This window comes from Mus musculus, chromosome 14 (assembly GCF_000001635.26).
Source record: "Mus musculus strain C57BL/6J chromosome 14, GRCm38.p6 C57BL/6J".
Lineage (NCBI taxonomy): Eukaryota > Metazoa > Chordata > Mammalia > Rodentia > Muridae > Mus > Mus musculus.
Genome location: NC_000080.6, coordinates 70388734 through 70412559, shown reverse-complemented (window position 1 = coordinate 70412559; position 23826 = coordinate 70388734). Strand labels below are relative to the sequence as shown.

General features: G+C 43.8%; 1 protein-coding gene across 3 annotated transcripts in view; it reads left to right on the top strand.

Annotated features, from left to right (window-relative positions):
* The window catches only part of Piwil2 (piwi-like RNA-mediated gene silencing 2), a 64422-nt gene that overhangs the window by 24339 nt on the left and 16257 nt on the right, over positions 1-23826 (top strand). For all 3 annotated transcript variants that reach the window (NM_001364321.1, XM_006519329.3, NM_021308.2), the window contains exons 7-20: positions 1309-1426; positions 2054-2178; positions 3175-3255; positions 3536-3649; positions 10338-10526; positions 11058-11142; positions 12736-12825; positions 14276-14416; positions 17119-17232; positions 18361-18549; positions 19980-20081; positions 21080-21196; positions 21944-22032; positions 22563-22668. In NM_001364321.1, the coding sequence (NP_001351250.1) occupies positions 1309-1426; positions 2054-2178; positions 3175-3255; positions 3536-3649; positions 10338-10526; positions 11058-11142; positions 12736-12825; positions 14276-14416; positions 17119-17232; positions 18361-18549; positions 19980-20081; positions 21080-21196; positions 21944-22032; positions 22563-22668 (1660 nt within the window). The remainder of the gene's footprint in view (positions 1-1308; positions 1427-2053; positions 2179-3174; positions 3256-3535; positions 3650-10337; positions 10527-11057; positions 11143-12735; positions 12826-14275; positions 14417-17118; positions 17233-18360; positions 18550-19979; positions 20082-21079; positions 21197-21943; positions 22033-22562; positions 22669-23826) is intronic.

The window sequence follows — 23826 nt, the reverse complement described above, 5'->3', positions numbered from 1 at the left end:
GGATCTTGTTTTTAATCTTGGATTTATTCACACTTTACAGTTGCAGAACAAGATTGTGCCCTAGTGTATATGGTAGAACAATCATTGATAATTAGGTAGCTGTTACAATTTGTTAAGCTGCCAATTTGCTGCAGTGAATAATATAAAGTTTAAATCACCATGAATGAAAATGATTACAATCTCATTTTTAAAGTACCTTATGGCAGGATATTGTGGTTCGTGACTTTAATCCCAGTACTTGAAAGTCAGAGGCAGGTGGATCTCTTTGAGTTCAAGGCCAGCTTGGTCTACAAGAGACTTTTGTCTCAACAACAAAACAAAAGCAGTTTAGTGGCTGGAGAGATGGTTTAGAGGTTAAAAAAACAACAAAAGCTTGCTATTCTTGCAGAGGACTGAGTTCAGTCCAGCATCCATATCAGGTGGTTCACAACCCATATAATTCCTGCTCCAGGGAATCTGCTACCCTCTGCAGATGCACATAGTCACATGCATATAGACATAAAAATAAATCTCAAAAAGAATTCTTTAAACAAGTGGGGGGAACACTTTAAAAGTGTGTGCCGCTGAAGATTGAGAGCAGGGGTTGGCAGACCACAGTCAGCCCAAGGTCAGGCCTGGCTCACAGCTTGTTTAACCGTGAAATTGTATTGAACTTTGCCATACTTGTGCCATTCTATGCTATGATTTTGTGTTTTTATAGCAAGAGTGTATGGCCATGTAAAGTTTTAGATACAATATGGCCCCTTACGGTGTTCTGATCCTCTGCTTAGAAGTCTAGAAGGATATAAATGATGTGTAAAAGCAAGCTGTCTAGAATTATGGATTTTTGTTTGTTTTATTTTGTTTTGCCTTCCCTCCAGATCTTTATCAGTTGCTTATAGAGGTTTTAAACTGATGATCCCCGTGCCTCAGCCTCTCATGTAGCTGAACTGCACGCATAAACTCTAAGCCTGGTAGATTAGTTACATTTTCTAATGTTTCTACTCCAGCAGGTATCCTTGAGACATTCTTTAGTTAGCTGTGTAATTATAAATATGACCACTAGGTGGAGTGCAGGTACAAAAAATGCTTCTTTTTTTTTTATTAGATATTTTCTTTATTTACATTTCAAATACTATCCCCTTTCCTAGTTTCCTCTCCGAAAGTCCCCTATACCCTCTCCAACCCACCCACTCCTGCTTCCTGGCCCTGGCATTCCCCTGTACTGGGCAAAAAATGCTTCTTGAAGTCACATAACTTACTGCGCAGCTTTGGTAAAGATTGCTGTTTGAGTCAAACTGAACTAAAATCCCCTTTGTTATTTTGCAGCCCCAGTGTGGAATGCAAAAGCATGAGGTTTGGCATGTTGAAGGACCACCAGTCTGTCACTGGAAACGTCACTGCTTTTGATGGCTCTATTCTTTATCTTCCTGTTAAGCTTCAACAAGTGAGACCCAGTGGAGAGTGTGGTGTGGGTGAAACTCCGGTGTGCTCTGAGGGGTTGAGTAGTGGCAAAGTACACATTTTCTGGACAGTTTGCTTGACAGAAGGCAGATTTCTGCAGAACACAGCAGGGATCAACCCCCAGCCCCACTCCAGCTTGCGTTTATGAAGTAACGTTTCTGATACGTAAATGGACTGGTAGGAAGTGGACTGGTAGGAAGCATTGGGTCTCTGACAAATCACTCAGATTTTCAACGTCAGGGCTCAGCAGTAAAGAACACCCGATTCTCCTGCAGAGAGCCCAGTTCATCTCCTACCACCCATACTGGGTGATCCGGTCATCCTCTCCAGGTCCAGGGAGCCAAAGCCCTCTCTGGCCTCCTTGGGTATATATATACCTGTATATACATGATACATATACATAACGTCAATTAAAAACAAAACTAAAGATTTCAGTGTTCAACTTTGAATCTTATTTATTTTGTTTGTTTGTTTATTATCACACTGATTTTGCCAGCACAGGCTGTGAAGTGAGGGGAAGTAGAAGCTACCTTTTGGGCTCTAGAACTGAGTTAGGGTTAAGGCTGTGTAGCGTTGTCATTTCTCGTTACTGTACATGTTTATTTCTTAGGTTGTTGAGTTAAAAAGTCAGAGGAAAACTGACGATGCCGAGATCAGTATCAAGATTCAGCTGACAAAGATCCTGGAGCCGTGTTCTGACCTGTGCATCCCCTTCTACAATGTTGTCTTCCGGCGGTAAGGAAGCTGCTGCAGGCTGTGTCTGTAACTCGCCATGGTGGGAATAAGGCTCCCCAGGAGGTGTGCGTGGTGCCACACACAGTGTGTGCCTGTGGGTGGGCTTGGAAGCACATAATGAGTGATCTTAGTATCAGCTCATTCAAAAATTACCTCTCACTCGACAGGTCAGGTGTGGGTTCCTGAAGTTAGGTGTGTGGGTAGCTGAGTAGGCAGATGGAGTCTTTTGGATTCGATTAAGAATTTTTCAGACCGGAGTTTGTTTTTGAGACAGGATTTTGTATAACTCAGGCTAGTCTCAAACTTGATGTGTAGCTGAGGATCGCCCATCCTGACCCTCTTGCTTCAGCTTCCCTAATGCTGGGATTATGATGACCACACTCAGCCAAAACAGACATTAACATGTGAAGCACTCCTCAGAGTACAGAGATATTTGGTGAGAGATAGCTTCTACACTTTAAAAAATTATACATAGTTTATAGTTGTTTATCTCCTTTTGAGGGGCTCTCAATTTTATACAAGAGTTAATTCCAAACTATCTCATTTGATGAACTAGAACCTACAGTGAGCTGCTGGAACAAACGCAGTTCCCTTGCTGGGCTGTTCACAAGTTGGAAACTAGTTCATCTGCATTCTCTTTAGTTCATGGTGGTCAGTAATATAATTAAGCTGGGAGATAGCCCTGGGTCCAGTGAGCTGGGTCCTGAGGGGGCCTTGAGTCACGTGTACACACTGCAGATGCATGCCTTTCTAGCTCAACTCTCCTATAGCAAGACTGTCGTAAACACAGGCTACATTATGCAGAGATCAGAAGCTCTTCTGCACTTCAGGCTTGCAGAGGAAACCGTAGCTAAGACTGAAGGAGCTTTCTGACAGCTTTTCTGTTAGGCTTAGGATGCGGCTTGAGGGTGAGTGCTTGCCTGGTGACTGTGTAGCTCTGTGGCCCACCCAGCACTTGGAAGGAGAAAGAGAGCTCACCTCCGCCATTCATTTCAGGGTAATGAAACTTCTGGATATGAAGCTTGTGGGGAGAAACTTCTATGACCCTACAAGTGCCATGGTACTGCAGCAACACAGGTTGGTGGGTTTTTCTTCTCCTTCACTTCTGAATGTTCTGGAAGAAACTTTTATTATGCCCACTAAACATAGGACAATAACTTCAACAATATTTTATTGTCATAAGTACAGTTTATCAACTAAACCTTTTTGTTTATTTATATTTCTAGTAAGTTTGTACTGACACCGATTTGGTTCCGTTCCCCCCCACCCCAGCCTTCCTCATGATTATCAAGGAAGGGCAGTGTCAGCATTGTATAAAATAGGGGCCCTGATGCTCTTGGAACATCTCTCTCTTCAGATTGCAGATCTGGCCTGGCTATGCGGCTAGTATCCGGAGGACAGACGGGGGTCTCTTCCTGCTCGCTGATGTCTCTCATAAGGTCATTCGGAACGACTCTGTGCTGGATGTCATGTAAGGGACTAGAGGGTCAGCCACCTCTGACATCATGATGGCCTTCCAAAGTCAGAAGTGGGTAGTTGGAGGCCAGGCTAGACCCTGTTCTCTGTGTGTCTATGTGGGTGGGTTAATTATAAAATGTATTAAAAGAACTGGATCCAGGTATGATGACTCCCCCAGGGCTGAGGCAAGACGGCTACCTCAAGTTCAATCCTGGCCTAGGCTATATAGAGTTCCAGGCCGGCCTGAGCTACAGTGCAAGACCCTGTCTCAGAAAACAAAACCAAGCAGAGAGCTGAGAGACTCTCCTCTGCTGGAGTCTGCTGAGGCGAGCATCTGACTGGGCATGCACTGTTCTCCTGAGCTCATAGGTCATGGGTGAGTGAAATCAAATTAGCTCTTCTGAGCCTTGTCTTTGAGTCTTGTCAGGCATCATCCCATCATGCCACACAGAGACTGAGGCGACTGGTGGTGGTGGGTGTTTGTTTGTTTGTTTTTATACTTTTGAGACAGTATTATTAATCTGTCTGTATTGCAGGCTAGCCTGGAACTCATGTTAGGATCTTCACTAGCCCTTAATATGACCGCAGTACAAAGCCACCCAGCTCTAGAGCAGGAAAACCTCTACTGTCATGGCCGCTTTCATCCTCTGGACCTTTTGTGTACTTACAGACTCCAGGAAACTGCCAAAGAGAAGTTATTTTCCTAGAGGTCAGAGCTGCTCAGGCTTTAGAAATAGTAGATTTCCTCTGATTACAGGAATAACTTCTATGCTTCTAAATGATGGCAAGCAAATAGGTTTTTCTGGTGGGCTCAGTGTTACATGTTGCTGTTACATTCACAGTAACCGGTGTCCTGATTATCCCAGTGGGGTTCAGGACCATCTTCAATGTCTGCTAAATGCTGGTGGGGTTGGCTTGGCTTGGGGGGATACGCCTGCCTCCTTCCCTATGCTGCCACCTGTTAAGTCTCAGAGCTAACACCGCCTGTGCTGTCCCCTGCTCTGGTGCAGGGCATGCCCTCCATTATCACCTTGAAGAAAGGTACATAGGAAGAAACACTGTGAGCCTCAGGGTTACCGTAAATTGAGTGGTGCTCTAGGCAGGAAGGTCTTTCCCCTCCGAATCAGGGCAGTGCTGCTTTCCAGTGGCCCCCCTTTTCTGTGAGCAGAGCCATACTAAGTTCTGTTTCCCGAGTAGTCAGGTGTTCTCTTACTGTGCTTCCTGTCTCTTTAGAAGGTCTACAAACTTCCCTTTTTGTTGTTTTTGTTTTTTTGAAGTTTTCTCTGTGTAGCCCTCCCTCTGTAGACCAGGCTGGCCTTGAACTCACAGAGATCTGCCTGCCTCTGCCTGGCAAGTGCTGGGAAAAGGTCTGCACAACTATACCTGGCGCTTTCTTGTTGTCTTATTAGCATAGATTGAGAACAGATAATGGGGTTTTGTGATATTTCATATGTGTATATGATGTATTTGGTTAGTTTGCCCTACCACCCGTTCTTCTTTCTACTCCTGTTTATTCCTTGCCTCTTTCTGACCACACTCTTCTCCCCTCTTATGTGAGATTTTGTTGAGCATATTTTTTGTGACCCAGCAGGTTCAGGGTTATGTGAGCATGGATGAAGGCTGATTTACCAGGAGCCATGTACCACTAAAGAAAATCCTTTCTAATCCCCCAGAGTCATTGGGTCCTCACAGAGGGGTAGGACCTCGAGAGCCCCTCCCCATCAACAGCTTTAACTTGTGTAACCTCTGGTCAGCGTGGCCCCTCACTCCCTAGGATGGAATGTTGACTGCTCAATCTCCTGCAGGTTTCTCTGTCGTCTCTTCAAATACTAGTTCTCTGTTCCTTTCTGTACATTTTAGGATTCTCATTGGGATACTTTTCTTCTTGCCTGACGTATAGTATTCCATTTGGTTTAGAATTTACTGATGGCAGTTTAGATGTTTATCTAAAACTATCATTCTGCTTTTTAAACTAAAGTTTGTAATTGGTAGATATATTCTTCTAATGGTTTGTCTATATTTCATTGTCTTCTAGCTTATATTGTTAGTATTCACAAATCAGCTGCCCATGTTACAATTATCATTTTTTTAAAAATTGTCCTTAAATTTTGTCTTTTTCAAAGTTTTATATAGTTTATCTAGTTATAGTCTATGTTAAAGAATAAATTGGGACACCTGTTTAGAATAGTAAAGTAGACTTTGTGAGGACCATTGGTGGGGACCACTGTGATGGTGGGAGGGATGGACTTAAAGACTGGTCACTGTGTTAGGTGGCCGTTCACTATGTTGCCTAGGCTGGTCCAAACTCCTAGCTGGGCTGAAGCAATCCTGCATACAGGCTTACACTTAACATGTCCACTTGGGCAGTGTAAATCTATAAAACATTAGCAGTGTTGGGAGACTAGAAGGGAGCTCCTAACAGGGACACAGCATGTGGAGGGATTGTAGCCAAGGAGACTGAAGAGGATCACCTGGGGGGATGACGGGAATGAAGGCTGATCAGATCTGGAAGGCAATCAAATATCAAGTGTGGAATTCTGGCTAGACTGACTCAGTAGGATTCTTGCTGAAATGGGTGAGTGTGGTGGGTGGTGAGAGAAGCCTGGTTAAGAAGAACCCAGCTAAGAGTTGGCCAAGGAGAGGCTCTTCCTTACATCTGATAATGGTACTCTGCAGTCCTCTCTGCTTGAGTGTGGGCTGGACTCCCACACATCTCAAAGAATAAAATATGTGGGAGGTAGAGTATGAGAAGACTGCTTTCTGTCTAGGGTGTGCTCTCTTACTGTCCCTTGGGTCACCCACCTAAGGGAAGCCAGAGGCCATGTTATGGGGCAGCCTTTAGAGTGGCTCACTTAAGTGATCTTAGTAACACATCTTGTTTAGGTTCAACCTTGAGGTGGCTGCAGCGGGGCTGAAAACCTTGCCTGCAGCCTTGTCAGAGTTGCCTTAATTCCTGACCCACAAAAACCTGAAATAAGCTGCACAGTGGTGGTGCACGCCTTTAATCCCAGCACTTGGGAGGCGGAGACAGGCAGATTTCTGAGTTCCAGGCCAGCCTGGTCTACAGAGTTAAGTTCCAGGATAGCCAGGGCTACACAGAGAAACCCTGTCTCGAAAAACCAAAAGCCAACAAACAAAAAACCCAACCTGAGATAATAAGCATATGTCTAGTCTATTATTGTTATTATTATTATGACTGTGGAGACAGAACTTAAGGCCTCATGCATGTTAGGCTATCATCCCCACACTAAGCTACATTCCTGCTTGTATATGATTTTTCACACATCTCTTTATTTGTGTGTATGTATATGTGTATGTGTGAAGGTTAGCGGACAGTTTGAAGGAGTAGATTTTCTCCCTCCACCTTCCAGATCCAGGAATCAAACTCAAGTCTTTGGATTTGGCAGCAAGTGCCTTAACCCACTGAGCCATCTAGCTAACCCCAGTGTGACCTTATTAAACAGCTTTATTGAGATACAAACTAAAATATACTCATTTGGAGGGTGCTGTTCTGTGGCTGTTAGCTTATCCATGGTGTATGCTGTACATTATCACTGCAGTCAGTTGTAGGACATTTTCATCCCTGCAGAGAGAAGCGAAGCCCATACCCTTGGACATTAGTTTCCTTCTTTGCCCTCAGACCTAGAGAAACCATCAGTCTGGTTGTGTGTGTGTGTGTGTGTGTGTGTGTGTGTGTGTGTTGTTCCACCCCTTCCTCTCTTCCTATTTTTTTTCATTGTTTAAGATAAGATCTTGCTGGCTTATTCATGTTGGCCTCAAATTTGTAATCCTTTTACCTAACCAATCTGTTTTCTAACTATTTCAAACATTCCATATGAAAAACAACCTTTGTATAATATTCTGTGTCTTGGTATGCTTTCAAGATATATCCAGGTTATATGCATGATACAGAGTTCCTTTTTGCATTGGAACAATACTCCAGCATATTGATATACTATATTTTTCTTTTAAAAGATATTTATTTTTATTTTACTATGTTTGTATAAGTATATGCTGTGTATGTGTGCCAATGGAAGTCAGAAGAAGATGCCAGGTCCCCTGAACCTGGAGGTACAGGAGATTGTCAACCATGTCACTGTCAACCATGGATGCTAATCTCTGGTACTCTGGAAAAGCAGCAAGTGATCTTAACCACTGAACTCTCTCTTTCTTTTTAAAAGTGATATTAAAATGTTTTATTTGTGTGTGTGTGTGTGTGTGTGTGTGTGTGTGTGTGTGTGTGTGGATGTGTTTGCTGCTTGGGTCAGAGGACAACTTTGTGAAGTTTGCTCTCTCTCCCACCTTTTCGTGAGTCCCAGGGATCAAGCTCATGTTGATAGGCTGGGTAGCAAGAGCCCTTCTCTTCTAAGCCACTTTGCTGACCTTGCCATATTTATTACTCAGCTGTTTGAGGGATACTTTGTAGTGTTCACTGTTTGCCTGTGCACTTCATGTCCAGATAGATTTTGGTGTGTGTATTGCCATTTCTGTGAGCTCTATTTTTATCCTTTACTTAACCCAAGGACAGCTTGGCACTTCTCGTGTTCCCAACAGAGGTGTGTGAAGGCTCCAGTTCACCTGCAGCCTCACTTGCTGGCATCTGTTTCTATTATAACCACCTTTGCATGTAAAATGAGTAACTGTGGCTTCGATTGCATTTCTCTCATGACTCATGATACTGAGCAGTTTTCTCTGCACCTTTTAGCCATTTGAATATCTTTGTGAAATATTTAGATCTTTGATCCACTTTTAAAATGCATTTTTAAAAGTATTTATTTTATTTCACATGCATTGTTGCTTTTCCTGCATGTCTGTCTGTCTGTATGAGGGTGTCAGATCCTAGAACTGGACTTACAGACAACTGTGATCTTCCATGTGGATGGTGGGGATTGAACCTGAATCCTCTGCAAGAGCAGCCAGTGTACTTAACTGCTGAGCAATCTCTCCAGCCTCTAAAATATATTATTTAATTGTAAAATTTTTGTATTTTAGATACAGATATCTTGTCAAGTACATAATTTGAGATACTTTCATATGAATTGTCTTCCCTGTCTTAGTTAGGGTTTCTATTTCTGTGATGAAACATAAAAGCAACTTAAGGAGGAAAGGGTTTATTCAGTTTATTCTTCAGTCAGCATCTCTATTTACCATCAAAGAAAGACTGGACAGAAACTCACACAGGGCAGGAGTCTGGAGGCAGAGCTGATGCAGAGGCCGTGGAGGGTGCTGTTTACTGTCTTGCTACCCATGGCTTGCTCAGCCTGCTTTCTCATAGAACCCAGGACCACTAACCCAAGAATGGCCCCACTCATAGTGGGTTGGGCTCTTTCCTATAAATCATTAATTAAGAAATTGCCTTGTAGATAACTCTAGTTGTGTCTCGAGTTGACGTGAGACTAGCCAGCACATTTCCTCCCTCCCTTTCTTCCTTCTTTCCTTTTCTCTCTCTCTCTCTTTTTTCTTTCTTGCTGAGACAGGGTCTTGTTATGTAGTTCAGGCTGGTCAGGAATTTACTGTGTAGACAATGCTGGCCTCAAACTCACAGAGTCACTCACCCTACTTTAGTTTGATGTAAGAAACTTATTACAACAATAATTCAAAGTTCACCAGAGGTACCCACAAATCCCTTTGCCCCATATGCACATCCTCAAAGAAGGGCTTCTGTGTGAGCCAGAGCAGCCTTACAGAATCATAAGATACAGATGGCCTTTCTCGGAACTATTCAGTAATGTTGCTTTAGGCCTCCCACGTGTGGTTTGATTTGTGATTTAAAAGAGAAGTTATGGACATGTTACAAAACTTTTCCCTGTTGTATTTGGAGGTCATGAAAATTTAATTAAAATCTCTAAAATTTTATTTTATGTGTATGGGTGTTTTGCCTGTGTATATATCTGTGCACCATGTTGAATGCCTTGAGGCCAGATGATGGTGTCAGGTCCCCTGGAATTTGAGTGACAGATGGTTTTGAACCCCTACCCCTAGATGGGGCTGGGACTTTAACCTAGGTCCTCTGTAAGGCCAATCTGTGCCCTACACCACTGTAAGGCCAATCTGTGCCCTACACCACTGAGCTTTCTTGCTAGCCTGGATCTTTTTTTTAAAACAATGCAAGTGACTTTCCTTTGGGAGACCTCAGTTAAAAACAAACAACAGTTGAGTTGAGTGTGGTGGCACAGGCCTTTGATCACAGGACTCCTGAGGTAGATAGAGGTAGACAGATCTCTGTGAGTTCAAGTCCATCCTGGTCTCATAGTAAGCTCCAAACCAGTCAAGGCTACGTCACTGAGACCATGTTTCAAAAAGAGGAAGTGAGTTGGGGTTGACTGGAGAGATGATACAGCAGTTAAGAACACTTCCTGTTCTTTTAAATGAACTGAGTGCGAGTGCCGTGCGTTCCAGCACCCACATCAGATAGCTCACAAGCTCCTGTAGCTCCAGCTCCGGGGGACCCGATGCCTCTGGCCTCCTTGGGCACTTGCACTCACGTGTGCATACAGGCATACACACCGCATTGAACATAATTAAAGTAATAAAAATAAATCCTAAAAAACGATCATTGGTTCATGAGATGAGTATAGCTAATGAGGGGTAAAAGATGAGATCCAACCCTTGGGTCCTTACTTCAGTTTCTGGAGCCCCGTCCCTCTCTTAGGAGCCTGAGGGTATGGATGCCAACCAGAGTCTCTTACCTCTTCCCAAAGGCATGCTATCTACCAGCAGAACAAGGAGCACTTCCAGGACGAGTGCAGCAAGCTTCTGGTTGGCAGCATTGTCATCACGCGCTACAACAATCGTACCTACCGAATCGATGATGTGGACTGGAACAAGACCCCTAAAGACAGCTTTGTCATGTCGGACGGGAAGGAAATCACATTCCTGGAATACTACAGGTACAGATGAGAGACTGCACTTGGTCTGAGGGTAGGGGTGGGACGTGCTCTCCAGGCTCTGGGTAGTGAGTACAGTTAAGGATGAGGTACCTGACACTGTACAGCTCTGTAAACTGGTAATAAAAACATCTGAGACCACATGAGCTTATTTGTGAGTCTGGCCTGTATGTGTTGGTACTTTTGGCAATTATTACATAAGTGATTTTGGGGGTATCCGTTGTATTTTTCTTGTTGGTTTTGTCTGGGGAGAGAATTGAAGTTCTCATCTTTAATCATTAGACTTTTATTTCTAAATCCTTTAGCTTGATGCACTTTCCACAAGCTTCTCTCCTGGGCTGTACATATAGCCTTTGTTCTCTGTCCATCAGCAAGAAAGCTGTAGCCTGCATTTCCCACTTACATATACTGTGATTAGTGTCTGATGGATTCTCAGTGAGGGGACTGTGCAAATTGTAAGCTGCAGTAGCACTGAAGAGGGCTGGAGGGGTTGTTGTAGGAGTGGTGACACTCTCTTGCTCTGTCCTGCTTTAGCAAAAACTATGGGATCACAGTCAAGGAAGATGACCAGCCGCTGCTGATCCACCGGCCCAGTGAGAGACAGAATAACCATGGCATGGTGAGTGGCTACCCTCCCAGCGGTCCTCCTCCGTACTGCTGCCCTGGCTATGTGTGCGCTCATCCGCTTATACAGTGTGCTGTGTTGGAACACATTGGGCATGGTTGTATTTTCCCTGTACTCAGAGTTGCCAGGAGGAGATAAATACCTCCACGAACAATTTGGGTTAAAGACATAAAGAGAGTTCCTTGTATCTAAAGATTAAAAACTCTGGAGCCTGGGGAGATGGTAGAGTGGTTAAGAACACTGGCTACTCTTCCAAAGGACCTGGGTTCCATTCTCATCACCCACATGGCAGCTCACAACTGTCCCTCCAGTTCCAAGGGAGCTTGGGCCTTTTCTGGCCCTCTGTGGACAACAGATACATATATACATGCAGGTAAAACACTCTTACATATACAAAAAAAGTAAAACTCTGACATGAATGTGAAAGCACACGCCTACAATCCTAGTACTTTAGGAGGCAGAGGCGTGTTGATCTCAGAGGTCGAGCTTAGCCTAATCTATGTAGCAAGTTCCAGGCCAGTCAGCGCTAAGTAGTGAGACATCACCTCAAAAAAAAAAAAAAAAAAAAAAAAGTTTGTGGGGGCTGGGAAGATTGCGCAGTGGCTAAGAGCACTGACTGCTCTTCCTGAGGATCTGAGCTTGATTTCCAGCATCCACATTAGGAGACTTGCAACTGCATATAACCCGGGCTCTAGAGACTGACACTTTTGGCCTCTGGGCACTGCATTCATGTGCATATACCATCCTCCCTGCCCCCTAACACACACACAATTAAAATAATAAAAATAAATCTTAAAAAACAAAAATCTATAGATTCAAAAGAGAGGTGTAGACATTTAGCAGGAGAAGGGCCCAGAGAATTGCCTTGATACCACACTTGGTCTCTCTTTTTTTAGTAAAAAACTTTAGATTTCTTATTTTATGTATATGAATGCTTTGCTTGCATGTATATCTATCTACAATATGCGTTCCTGGTGCCCACGAAGGTCAGAAAAAAGTGTCTGAGCTCCTGAAACTGGGTTTTGAGCCATTATGTGGGCTCTGTGAGCCAAACCCCATTTCTCTTAAAGAGCGACCATGTTTCTAACTGCTGAGCCATGTCTCTAGCCAGCACCTCTTCTTGGCCTTTCCCTCAGTCTCTGCTCCATCCCCTGTCCCTGCATTTCTCGTAAACAGGATACATTTTGGGTGGAAGTTTTGTGGGTAGGTTGGTATGGCTCCACTAGGGTTCCTGCCTGGCTACTTGAGGTGGTCTCTTCAGGTTTCCTATCCCCAATTCTGTGAGTCACAGCTAAGGTCACCCCATTGATCCTTGGGTGCCTCCCTTATCCCAGGTCTCAGGTATATCCTCGAGATGCCCCCCACCCCTCTGTCTCATTAGTTGCAGGTCTTTCTCTCTTCTTGTGAGAGCCTCCCTCCTTGTGACAGAGAACATGGAGGGCAGAATACACACAGTGTTTCCTGTCCTATTGTCCTCTCTCTTGGGGTTTCATAAAAGTTTCTCAGTGGCAGGTTTATTACTACAGACCTCACCCATCTTGACTGGGCCCTGGGATCACTCACTTTCTCTCTGTTTTCTTGACTAAGTTGCTGAAGGGCGAGATCCTGCTGCTGCCCGAGCTCTCCTTCATGACGGGGATCCCTGAGAAGATGAAGAAGGACTTCAGGGCCATGAAGGTTAGAGTCTTGCTGTTTGGGGGGGGGCTGCTGTTTTGGGGAGATGCCTGCTTCAAGTGACCACCTTTGGGATAGCAGCCTAAGCTAGAAGTATGTTGCAGCTCTGACTTGCTGGGTGAGCCTTTTCTTCTGGGCTCCAGTTTTCCTTTCTGTAGACTGTCATCACATACTTTACCATAGAAAGGATGCTACATGTCACAGCGTTGGACAGCCTTAGGACAGTGTAGGCTCTGGATTCCAAGTGAAAAAGAACAGCCCTGTCCTCATCCTTCCCAGTAGATAGATGCACAGTGGTTAACTAGCTACAGAGCCATAAGTGAGACTCCTTGAGAACACCAACTTACTGCAGTGCTTCTCTGCACCATGAGTCTGTATGAGAGGTGAAGCTCTGGGGTCCTGAAGCACCATCAGCTCAGTTCTGGGAGCTCTGAGAGGCCCCTGGCCGCATACAGCCAGACCTTCACTGCTGCCTTCCCCCATGGTCTGTGCTTTAGCTGTCCTCTGCCCCCTTATTTTTCTGGTTTGCCTCAGACCCACATGCCATGTAAGGTTTTGTTTTGAGTAGCGTTATAGAGAACTAAGGAAGCAGAAAGGCTCTGCGAGATATTTCTTTCATGTTTTCCTTCCCAACAACTGCCAAAAACCTGATGCCCTTATGATCTTTTTGATGTCTGTACATCTATACCAATACACCTATCGTTGTATGGTTCATGAGTCTCAGAAGCACAAAGAACTCTTACATGATTTAGATTCCTTACACACACATCTGTTAAGTATCCCTCAAAGTGCCTATAATGTGACAATACTGTGGCTAGTTAAGTAGCCTTAAGGTGGCATTGACTTTCTAATGTGGAAAGAAAAAGTGTGAGCCTGAATGTGGTTTACTGTCCTAGGGTAAACGTGTGACTTGTCCTCCAGCCCACCCCCCCTCCATCCTCCCCCCGCCCCCCCTCCAGTATTTCCCCAGAGTTTAAATATGTATAATCAAGCCCACTTTGTTCCCGTGTTCCTGTTCTTAGACTCTCTTAGGAATTTTTAATTCAAAATATGTTTTGAAAAAAGAATCAGATGTCATGGAGCAGAACCAGTAGCTTTAAAAAAAAATCAATTATTTTGAGACAGGATCTCATTATACAGCCCTGGTTGACCTTGAACTCTTAGAAATCTACCTCCCTTTCATAGGCCCTGGTATTAAAGGTGTGTACCGCCACACCCAGAAAGGAGGTTCAGTAACTGCTGAAAGTTATTAATTTTATTATTAATTTTTCTCCATGTACCTCATTCACATTTCTGAGAAATATTTAGAAAAGTCCTTGGCTGTTTTTGACGTTTTCCATGGATTTCACTGAGTATGAGATTGCTCACAGACACATTGGAAAGCGCTGGTTTCATTAGTCTCCTGCTAGGGGGAATAATGCTTAGAAGTTGCTATCTTGTTTTATGTGTCTAGGACTTGACTCAGCAGATTAACCTGAGCCCCAAGCAGCACCACGGTGCTTTGGAATGCCTGCTGCAGAGAATTTCACAAAACGAGACAGCCAGCAATGAGCTGACCCGCTGGGGGCTCAGTCTGCATAAAGATGTCCACAAGGTAAACCAGAGGCCCATGGGGGGCAGAGCACTGGAACCTGCGGTGGGTGGGGTGGGGTAAGGCCTGGCATTGTGTGAAACATGAGGACATCCTCTTGTTTTACTGTGGAGTTTGGCTCTGCTCTCCATTTTGTTTTTGTTTATTTCATGTGCTGTGCACGTTTTGTGTGCATTTACGAATGGGCATTACATTCCTGCCTGGTGCTTGCAGAGGCTAGAAGAGTGCTGGGGTTGCAGATGGATATGAGCCATCATATGAGTGCTGCAAACTGAACCCAGAGCTCTGACAGAGCAGCCACTGAGCTGTCTCTCCAGTCCTTTGACTCTTCTTCTTTTTCCTATCATAGTTATATTCCGAATAAATCACTGTTAAAAGGTGCAGAGGACAAACATGAGCATGTGAGGAAACAGCCTGGGCGCCCGAGCCCTTGACTTCATTCTTAATCTTTTTTTACATGTTAGTCATGGTATCCGAATCTCCCTTGACTTAATCTGCTAGCATCATATGCAGACTTTTCTTCTGTATTTCCAAAAGATCAGAGTTACTAATTTCTGCTCAGATAGGAAGCAAGCAAAGCATTGACTTACAACTGTGCTCAATTTAATTTTCCAACACAAAGGTGTTTGCATATTTTGAAACAGGGTCTCACTGTGTAGCCATAGTTGGACTGGAAGTCGATATGTAGACTAGGCTGGTCCCCAGCTCAGTGAGATCCACCTGCCTATGCCTCCTGAGTGCTGGGATTAAAATGATGTACCACCCCCACCCTCGACCAGCCTCCAGATTCCTTTTTATATGATTTTAATGTTTTTGTCTTTCTTTTATCTATTTTATATGTCTTGTTTATTTACTTATATTTATATTTATTTGTTTGTTTATATATTTACTGTGTGTGTATAGCACACGCTGCGGTGCATGTGTGGTGGTCAGAAGGCATATGCAGGATCAGTTCTCTCCTTCCATCTTGTGGCCAGACAGTGATGGCTCATGCCTTTAATCCCAGCACTTGGGAGGCAGAGGCAGGTGGAGTTCTGAGTTCGAGGCCAGCCTGGTCTACAAAGTGATTTCCAGGACAGCCAGAGGGAAGGGGAGAGGGAAGGAGAGAGAAAGGGAAAGGAGAGGAGAGGGGAGGGAGAGAGGGGGAGAGGGAGAGGGAAAGAGGGAAAGAAAGAGGGAAAGGGAAAAGGGAAAGGGAAAGGAAAGGGAAAGGAAAGGGAAAGGAAAGGAAGCACCTTGTGGTATTTGGGGATCAGACTCAGTCAGACAAGTGCCTTTTCCTGCTGAGCATTTATTTTTGCCAGCCCTGTTTTAATTTTTTTAGCCTATTTTTCTGTGGTGCTAGAGATTGAGCCTAACCTATATTTTTCTTAGAGTTCTGGGTCTTTCCTTTTTTATTGTTTTAAAAAAAATTTGTGCTAGGCAGTGGTGACAAACTCCTTCGGTTGTAGCACTCAGGAGGCAGAGAATGAAGGTATGGGTCAATCCTCCAGGAAAAGAGCCAAGACCTGCTGAGGTGCTGGCTGAAGGTGAAGGAAATACAGAATGGGTAGTAGAGGAAGGTAGTTATAAATACCAATTAAGGCCACGTAACCAGTTGCAGAAACGAGGATTATAAAGTAATATGAATGCCCATTGTAAATTTACTAATGCGTTTGCGATTGTACGAGGGATAGTTATATCATGTTAGGCGTATTTACAACCTTGTTATTGTTTCATGTGAACATGAGATATTATTTGTGTCAAGTTGACAAGGGGTGGATTGTAGTGGCTATTCCTGGTTGTCAACTTGACAATATTTGGAATGAACTACAATCCGGAATTGGAAGGCTCACCAGTGACCCTTATCTGGAGGCTTGGAGATCCTTATCTGGATCTTGGTTTGAAGATCTTGAGCCATAGTGGCTATGGATTCCAGAAGATTGAATGGAGGATTTCTGAGTTTGAGGCCTGGTCTCCAGAGTTAAGTTCCAGGACAGCCAGGGCTACACAGAGAAACCCTGTCTTGAAAACAGTGTATTATATTCTATTTATTGTGAGTGTGTGGGGGTGGAAGGACAATGCACAGGAGTGGGCTCTCCTTCTATACATGGGTCCTGGGGGCAAAACCTTAGACCATCATGTCCTGAAGTACAAGAAACCTGAATTTAATTCTGAATCCTGCCTGGTGGTGTGTATAGACAGGCAGATTCCCACTGCTCACTGACCACCAGCCAGCAAGATAACCTGCCTCAAGAATAAGGTGGACAGCTATAGAGAAACCATCTGATATGAACCACTGACCTACACACACATACACACAAGCACATACATATGCAGCATGTATACACAAACATACTTGCATACATATTAACATACACAGATTTTTTTTTAATATTAGAAAATGATGCCAGTGATGCTAGCAGATAAATACACTTGCTGGCAAATCTGACAACTACGTTTTGGTCAGTCTTGAGCCACAGTGCAGAGACCATGTGGTGTGGCGGTGTGATGGCTGTTTTTGCATTGACCCTCCATTCACCAAGCAGCAAATCAGAGGCCAGCAAGAAAAGAAAAACAGAGAAAAGGAAATAAAAGAGAGAAAGAAAAAGGTGTGGGGATGTAATAGGTGCAGTGTGTGGCTGAGAAGTTGGAGTCAGCGGGACCATTGTTTCCTTGATGACTGTAGCAGGCCCCACGTCAGCAGCACTTTATTTCCTGTGTAGATTGAAGGTCGGCTTCTGCCAATGGAGAGGATCAACTTAAGGAACACTTCATTTGTCACATCGGAGGACCTGAACTGGGTTAAGGAAGTGACCAGAGATGCTTCCATTCTAACTGTGAGTGAACTCTGAAGTGCTCGAGAATGAGTGTTCCAGAGTGTGGAAATGGGTGATCTGGTGTCTCCTCTGAGAGGAAGAGTCATCCAGACTCCACCCTGAGTGACTTGCTCAGCCAGGCCTTGTAGCAGAGCAGTGCTAGAGGGAAGCCTTTTGACCACAGGCTGAAGGGAAAGAACTATGCTACCATGGTGATCCCTCTGCATCAGCCTATTTTTTTCTTCCCTCTTCCTCTTTTTTTTTTTTTTTTTTTTTTTTTTTTGGGTTTTCGAGACAGGGTTTCTCTGTGTAGCCCTGGCTGTCCTGGAACTCACTCTGTAAACCAGGCTGGCCTGGAACTCAAAAATCCACCTGCCTCTGCCTCCCAAGTGCTGGGATCAAAGGCGTGCGCCACCGCTGCCTGGTCTCTCTTCCTCTTTGCCCTTGGGAATTCCCAGGGTTATTTTTACCCATAGAAGACAGTCAAAACAGTGCTCCTCTAAAACAACTAGGTGTTAGTTATTTGCATCAAAGTATAAAATAGTAGACAGTTATTTCTGATTATTTCAACAACATTCTGAATGTTGGTTGTTGTGGCCATATGTAAAAAACATCAACTCTTAAAGATTTATTGAAATACAGCATAAACAAAAAAACATACTTGATTTTTACAAACTAAATAGACCTATATAACCAACACCAAGGGTTAAAAAGCAGAAATGTATAGATGCGCTCAACCCCTCACCATTTTTCCTGATTATTGCCACCCCCATTCTCTGGGAACAACTGTTCTGACAAGCATAGATTCTTTTTGACTGTTTTTGTACTGTGTGTGTATGAGCAAGTATGTTTATGTGTATATGTATATGTGTGTGTGTGTGTGTGTGTGTGTCAAAATTAGAGTGAATAGTCTTTTATGTCTGACTTCTTTCTTTAACCTTGTGTTCATGAATTTCCTTCATATTATTGGGTGTGTTGTAGATGAGTTTTCAATGTTGAATTCCATTATAAGACTGTCAGTATTTATAAGTCTATGAGAATTATAGAAATTATATAAGACAGAAGGACTCAAGCAGAAGAAGTATAAAAGTTATTTCTCCTTTATAGTAAAATCTCCCAAGTCTAAATATACCATGTTCTTGTTCCTAGATTCCCATGCATTTCTGGGCACTCTTTTATCCAAAGAGAGCAATGGACCAAGCCAGAGAACTGGTTAACATGTTGGAAAAGATTGCCGGGCCCATTGGCATGCGCATAAGCCCCCCAGCCTGGGTTGAGCTGAAGGATGACCGAATAGAGACCTATATCAGGACCATTCAGTCCTTACTGGGAGTTGAGGTAATAAAGTAACTTAATTGGAGTGAACTTACAAGATCTCTGAAAGTACTTCGATGCTCAATCTCAAATTATCTGGATTATCAGTCTATTAATGATGCCCAGGAGCCCGCGTCCTTCTCATCTTCCCATGAAACTGTATTCTTCACGCCCTTTGGCTATTTGCATTTCTCATTCTGTATTGGTTTATCCGTGTGTGCTCTTTAGCCTTTTCCTTATGAAATTGGCTGAAAGAACAGCTTACTTAGTTAATTATCTGTAGAACATGTTGTGCTCAGGAACCAACTACTTGAGCCAAGTGCTGTCTTTCTGGATGCAGTTCTGAGTTGTAGTAGAATGGTCTGGCCCACGATATACATTGCCACGGTGATGAACTTGGCCATAGACACATTAGCTAATCCTGATAACTGATCAGAACACTGGATGTGAGTACTCCCATTTGAGCTTCCAGACTTTGCCTTCTTACTTCTTTGTAAATAAAAATATTTACAAAACTTACAAAAAAAGTTTACATTTACAAGTAATGTGTGTGAGTGTCTTGCCTGCATGCATGTCAGTCCAGTGTGTGTGCTTGGCACCTGAGGATGCCAAAGCAGGGTTCAGAATACCTGGTACAGGAGTTACAGACTTCTGTGAGCTCCTGTGTGGGCTTTAGGACTTGTACCCAGGTCCTCTGCAAGAGTGGCAAGAACAGCATGTGCTCCTAACCACTGAGCATCTATCTCTCCAGCCCTTGTAACAGAGGAGGAAGTCAAAGAGGGGATGGAGGCAGAAGAAAAGTCTTTGGAAATAAATTAGCTTTGAGCCCAAGAGTCTGGTGAATGGAATTGTCCTGGGAGAAGATCAGTCCTGGAGTTGGAGTCTCTTAGCATTGTGGTATTCTCTGTTTGACATCCCCCTCTTGGAAGGTCCTCTTTTGACATTGGCTAAGAGTATTGGGAGATAGAGACGCCTGGGAGATAAAGATGTTGCTGGCAGTGTCTGTTCTCCCTAAACAGAAAGTGAGGAATAGCTACTGTGGACCTGGCCCTGTTCCTTCTCTGTTTGACTCTGCACACTTCCATGTAGACACACTTCTTCAGCTGACGTTCTGTGGTCTGACACATTGCTTACTTCACTGAAGAGCACAGGAAAGCCACTGGGGGAAGTTAGAGAGGCAGCCATAGGACCCTTGCATACTTCTAAGTCTGGCCCTTTTCTAGAATCTTGAGACTCCTTGTAAACAAACATTAGTAGTCATGTCAGCTCTAGGTGTGAGTAATGTATCACTTGTTTGTGAACAGCAGCCCCAAGCCAAATAATAGTTCAGATTCAAAGAATGATTCTGGTTGGAATGTCCACCATTTGTCTTTCAGTTCCTGTCTACCTTATCTGTGTCCTAAGAAAGTCCCCAGAGTGATCAGATCCTGGAAGTATATTCTTGTCTCCTCTAGGGGAAGATACAAATGGTCGTTTGCATCATCATGGGCACACGTGATGATCTCTATGGAGCCATCAAGAAGCTGTGCTGCGTGCAGTCCCCAGTGCCCTCACAGGTGCGTGGAAATGGAGCCCATGGCCTTGAGCCCCAGGTAGAGTCTCAGTGAGTCTCCAGCTCAGTGTCTCTGAAGCTCTGGAAGCTGAAATAGCCATTTTAGGCTGGCGTTGGTGGAGCTTTACACCGAAGGTTCTGATTAAAAGGAGCCAGCCGCAGCAGGTAGCTCTTGTTCTTCTGCTCCTCCCAATCCCTGCTGCTTCCTCGTGACTGAGGCTGGACTTGGAGGCTTTACTCTGAGAAGGGAAAATATTTTTCATAGGGAACTTTAAAAATGTCAGTTTGAATAATATAATTTTGAAAGTTCTTGTATGTACATGTACCTATTATGTGCATATATACCTAGTGATGCTAGAGTTAGAATTATTAATAACAGACATGCTATATTGTATGTTCATGTGCCTATTATGTGCATATATGCCTGATGATGCTAGAATTATTAATAAAAGACATGCTAATTTCAAGCTTCTTAATATAGTACACTCAGTCCTCACTATTAGTGCTAGCCTCAAACTCACTATGTACACAAAGATGACCTTAAATTCCTATTCCTCCTGCCTTTACCCACCTCCTCCACATACAAAAGTCCTGGCGTTACAAGTCTGCCACCATGGCTGGCCTATCTGTGGATTCTTCATCAGCTGATTCACCAAACATAGTTTAAAACCCTTCTGAAAGAAAATTATACCTCTACTGAGCTCATCAAACTCAGAAGGGAAATGCTTGTGCTTATTCCCTAAACAATGCAGGATAGCAACTGTTTACATACATAGTGATTACATTCCGTCCTACAAATAATGGGGATCTGGGTATTACAGGACGGTATGGGCAGCTGTCCACAGATACTGCGCCACTGAGTGGGAAGGAGTTGAGCATCCTCTGATTTTGGTTTCCTTGTTGGAAGGGACAGAGGAAAGGCATGGAGCCAAGAGATGTTGATACTTTAGAAGTATTAACATTTCCTAAAAGGGTGATGATGTTCTGGTCCTGTCACGACAGGTCATCAATGTCCGAACCATTGGTCAGCCCACCAGGCTTCGGAGCGTGGCTCAGAAAATTTTACTTCAGATGAACTGTAAACTGGGTGGTGAGCTCTGGGGAGTGGATATTCCGCTGGTGAGTGATAGAGAGATGTGTCTGTTCAGTGCCAGGCTCTTCCCAGCCTGCTCTGCTGTCACTGTGTTGCTCTCAGAGTTGCATGCTGTTGCATGCTACATGCTGCATGCTGCTAGACAGACCATGAGCTAAGCATGCACTTTACATTTGAGATGGTGAAAAAAGTAAGGTCAAGGGCTGGAGAGATGGCTCAGTGGTTAAGAGCACCGACTGCTCTTCCGAAGGCCCTGAGTTCAAATCCCAGCAACCACATGGTGGCTCACAACCATCTGTAATGATAGTGAATCTCTTCTGGGGTGTCTGAAGACAGCTATGGTGTACTTACATATAACAATAAATAAATCTTTAAAAAAAAAAAAAAAAAAGTAAGGTCAACATCTCCTGACCTATGACGACTATCTGAAATTCAGTTTTCAGTAGTTACGTATACTTTCTTTGGAACGCACAGCATTGGATGCATCTGCCTTCCATTGTAGTCAAAAGGCAGAGTTACACAGGGTTCCTAGGGAGACTCAGCTCTCAAAACCTGCAAATTTACTTATTTATCCTTTTATAGGAAATATTTGCTGATTCCTGATCTAGATTTGGCTTTGTTCTTTGTTTAGAAAGTTGATTGCAGTCTTCTTTGCAAAGCTTGTTTTCTTATGTAAATAAGACAAGGCCTGCTTTACCTTGAGATAACAAAGATGGAGCTGTAGAGTGCTTGGGTTTGAGTTCTGCTTTTTGTGTGTTTGTTTTTTACCCTAGAAACAACTAATGGTGATTGGAATGGATGTGTACCATGACCCCAGCAGAGGCATGCGCTCTGTGGTCGGCTTCGTGGCCAGCATAAATCTGTAAGCAACTATAGCAGTATTATTGTTGCCTACCTCATTTTGATGCCTGATCTTACTAAAAAATCCATCAGATGAGTCTTGGGTACTCTTTGCTAGTATATGAAGCACTAAGTTCCTTCCTCTGTCCTCTCATATCTGTATTTGCAGTGTGATTGACACTCATCACAGGCACCAATCTGCTCCCTGTACTCTGCACCTTTGGCAGGACAGAGGCTGCCAGTGCCTTGTGTTACTAGTCTTTTTAGAAATGTAGTTGTCATCGGGGAAGGTGTAGGGGAGGCACATGTTTGGAGGGCAGAGGACGACTTGTGGAGTCAGTTATCCCTTCCCTCCTTGGGTTTGGGGATTGAACTCATGTTGTTAGGCTTGTACGGATCCCAGAGTGCATTTGGTAGATAGATGATATGTGATATGATGATATGTGTTCGAAAGGGACCCTGTGTGTGGATAGCAGAGCACGGGCCTTTGTGTGGGAGTGGCTGCTCACTGTGCTCTCACTGTGTCTCTCCTTCTCCTCCCCACCTGCCCAGCACACTCACCAAATGGTACTCGAGGGTGGTGTTCCAGATGCCACATCAGGAGATTGTGGACAGCCTGAAGCTCTGCCTGGTGGGTTCCTTGAAAAAGTATTATGAGGTGAGGAGACCAGAAATCCTAACATTACTACATTTTAAGGGACACCTATTTAAATTTTAAGCAGAGATCAGACATGGGGGAGGAGGGGAGGACGTCATAGTGTCGGAAAGCCATAGCCTAGTAGGGAGCTCAGAATCCCTTTCAGGCTTCTGCTCTGGACAGCAGCTTGCAGAGCCCAGCACTGCACCTTGCTTTGATAAGTAATAAAGGTTTGCCCGTTTGACCAGCTGGTGCCTGCAGACCTAATTCCCATGCCCTTACTGGCTGGGTTGGAAGTAAATTTCAGCAATTAAAACTTATTAATTTACTCAACTGTTTATGACTGCCATTAGCTGCTGACTCTTCATTTTGGTTTAGGACAAAAGCTTCACTGTAATTCACTGCTCATAATGTCAAAGACTGCTCCCCAGGGGGAATTGCTGTCATTGAGCTGAGACAAGGTCTAGAAGAGTAAGCAAACAAGGTTCTGAGTTTTGTGCAAGCCAAGACATCAAAGCAGTGATAAGTGGCTTCCATTCTTAGGGCCACTGTGGCCTTTGCATAGCAGGTAGGCCATTGGAAATTTATGATTCCATGTGACTGAAGTTAGTCTCTTATGGAATTAAGATTTTCATAGTATCCGTCGTGTATTGGACAATATGGATTTGTATGTCTCAGAAGATCCAAATGATAGGTAATTTATCACCAAGCTCTGTTATTTCTTTTCTTACTACTGTTTCCTTGCAAGCTGTCTTCTAGGGCCTAACTTGACAATGACTTATGTGACATTTTCCTTTTTCCCCTCACTGTTCCCTCCCTTGGTTAAAAGGATCAAGTTGTGTTTGTCTTTAAGGTTCTGTGTTGTGTACTGTTTACTGGTTGTCACACTCTGCTAATTTAGCTGTGTTATTTATATCATTGCCCATCCTTCTCTGTCTGGGTGGTATTTGGGATCAGACTCAGGGCTTTATCAGTACAAGCTAGCTAAATACCTTATGCTGAGCTACACTCCAGACCTCTCACAGGGGCTTTGTGTTTTTTTGTTGTGTTTGGATTTTGGGTTTTTTTTTTTGTTTGTTTGTTTTGTTTTTTGAGACAGGGTTTCTCTGTGTGGCCCTGGCTGTCCTGGAACTCACTCTGTAGACCAGGCTGGCCTCGGACTCAGAGATCAGCCTGCCT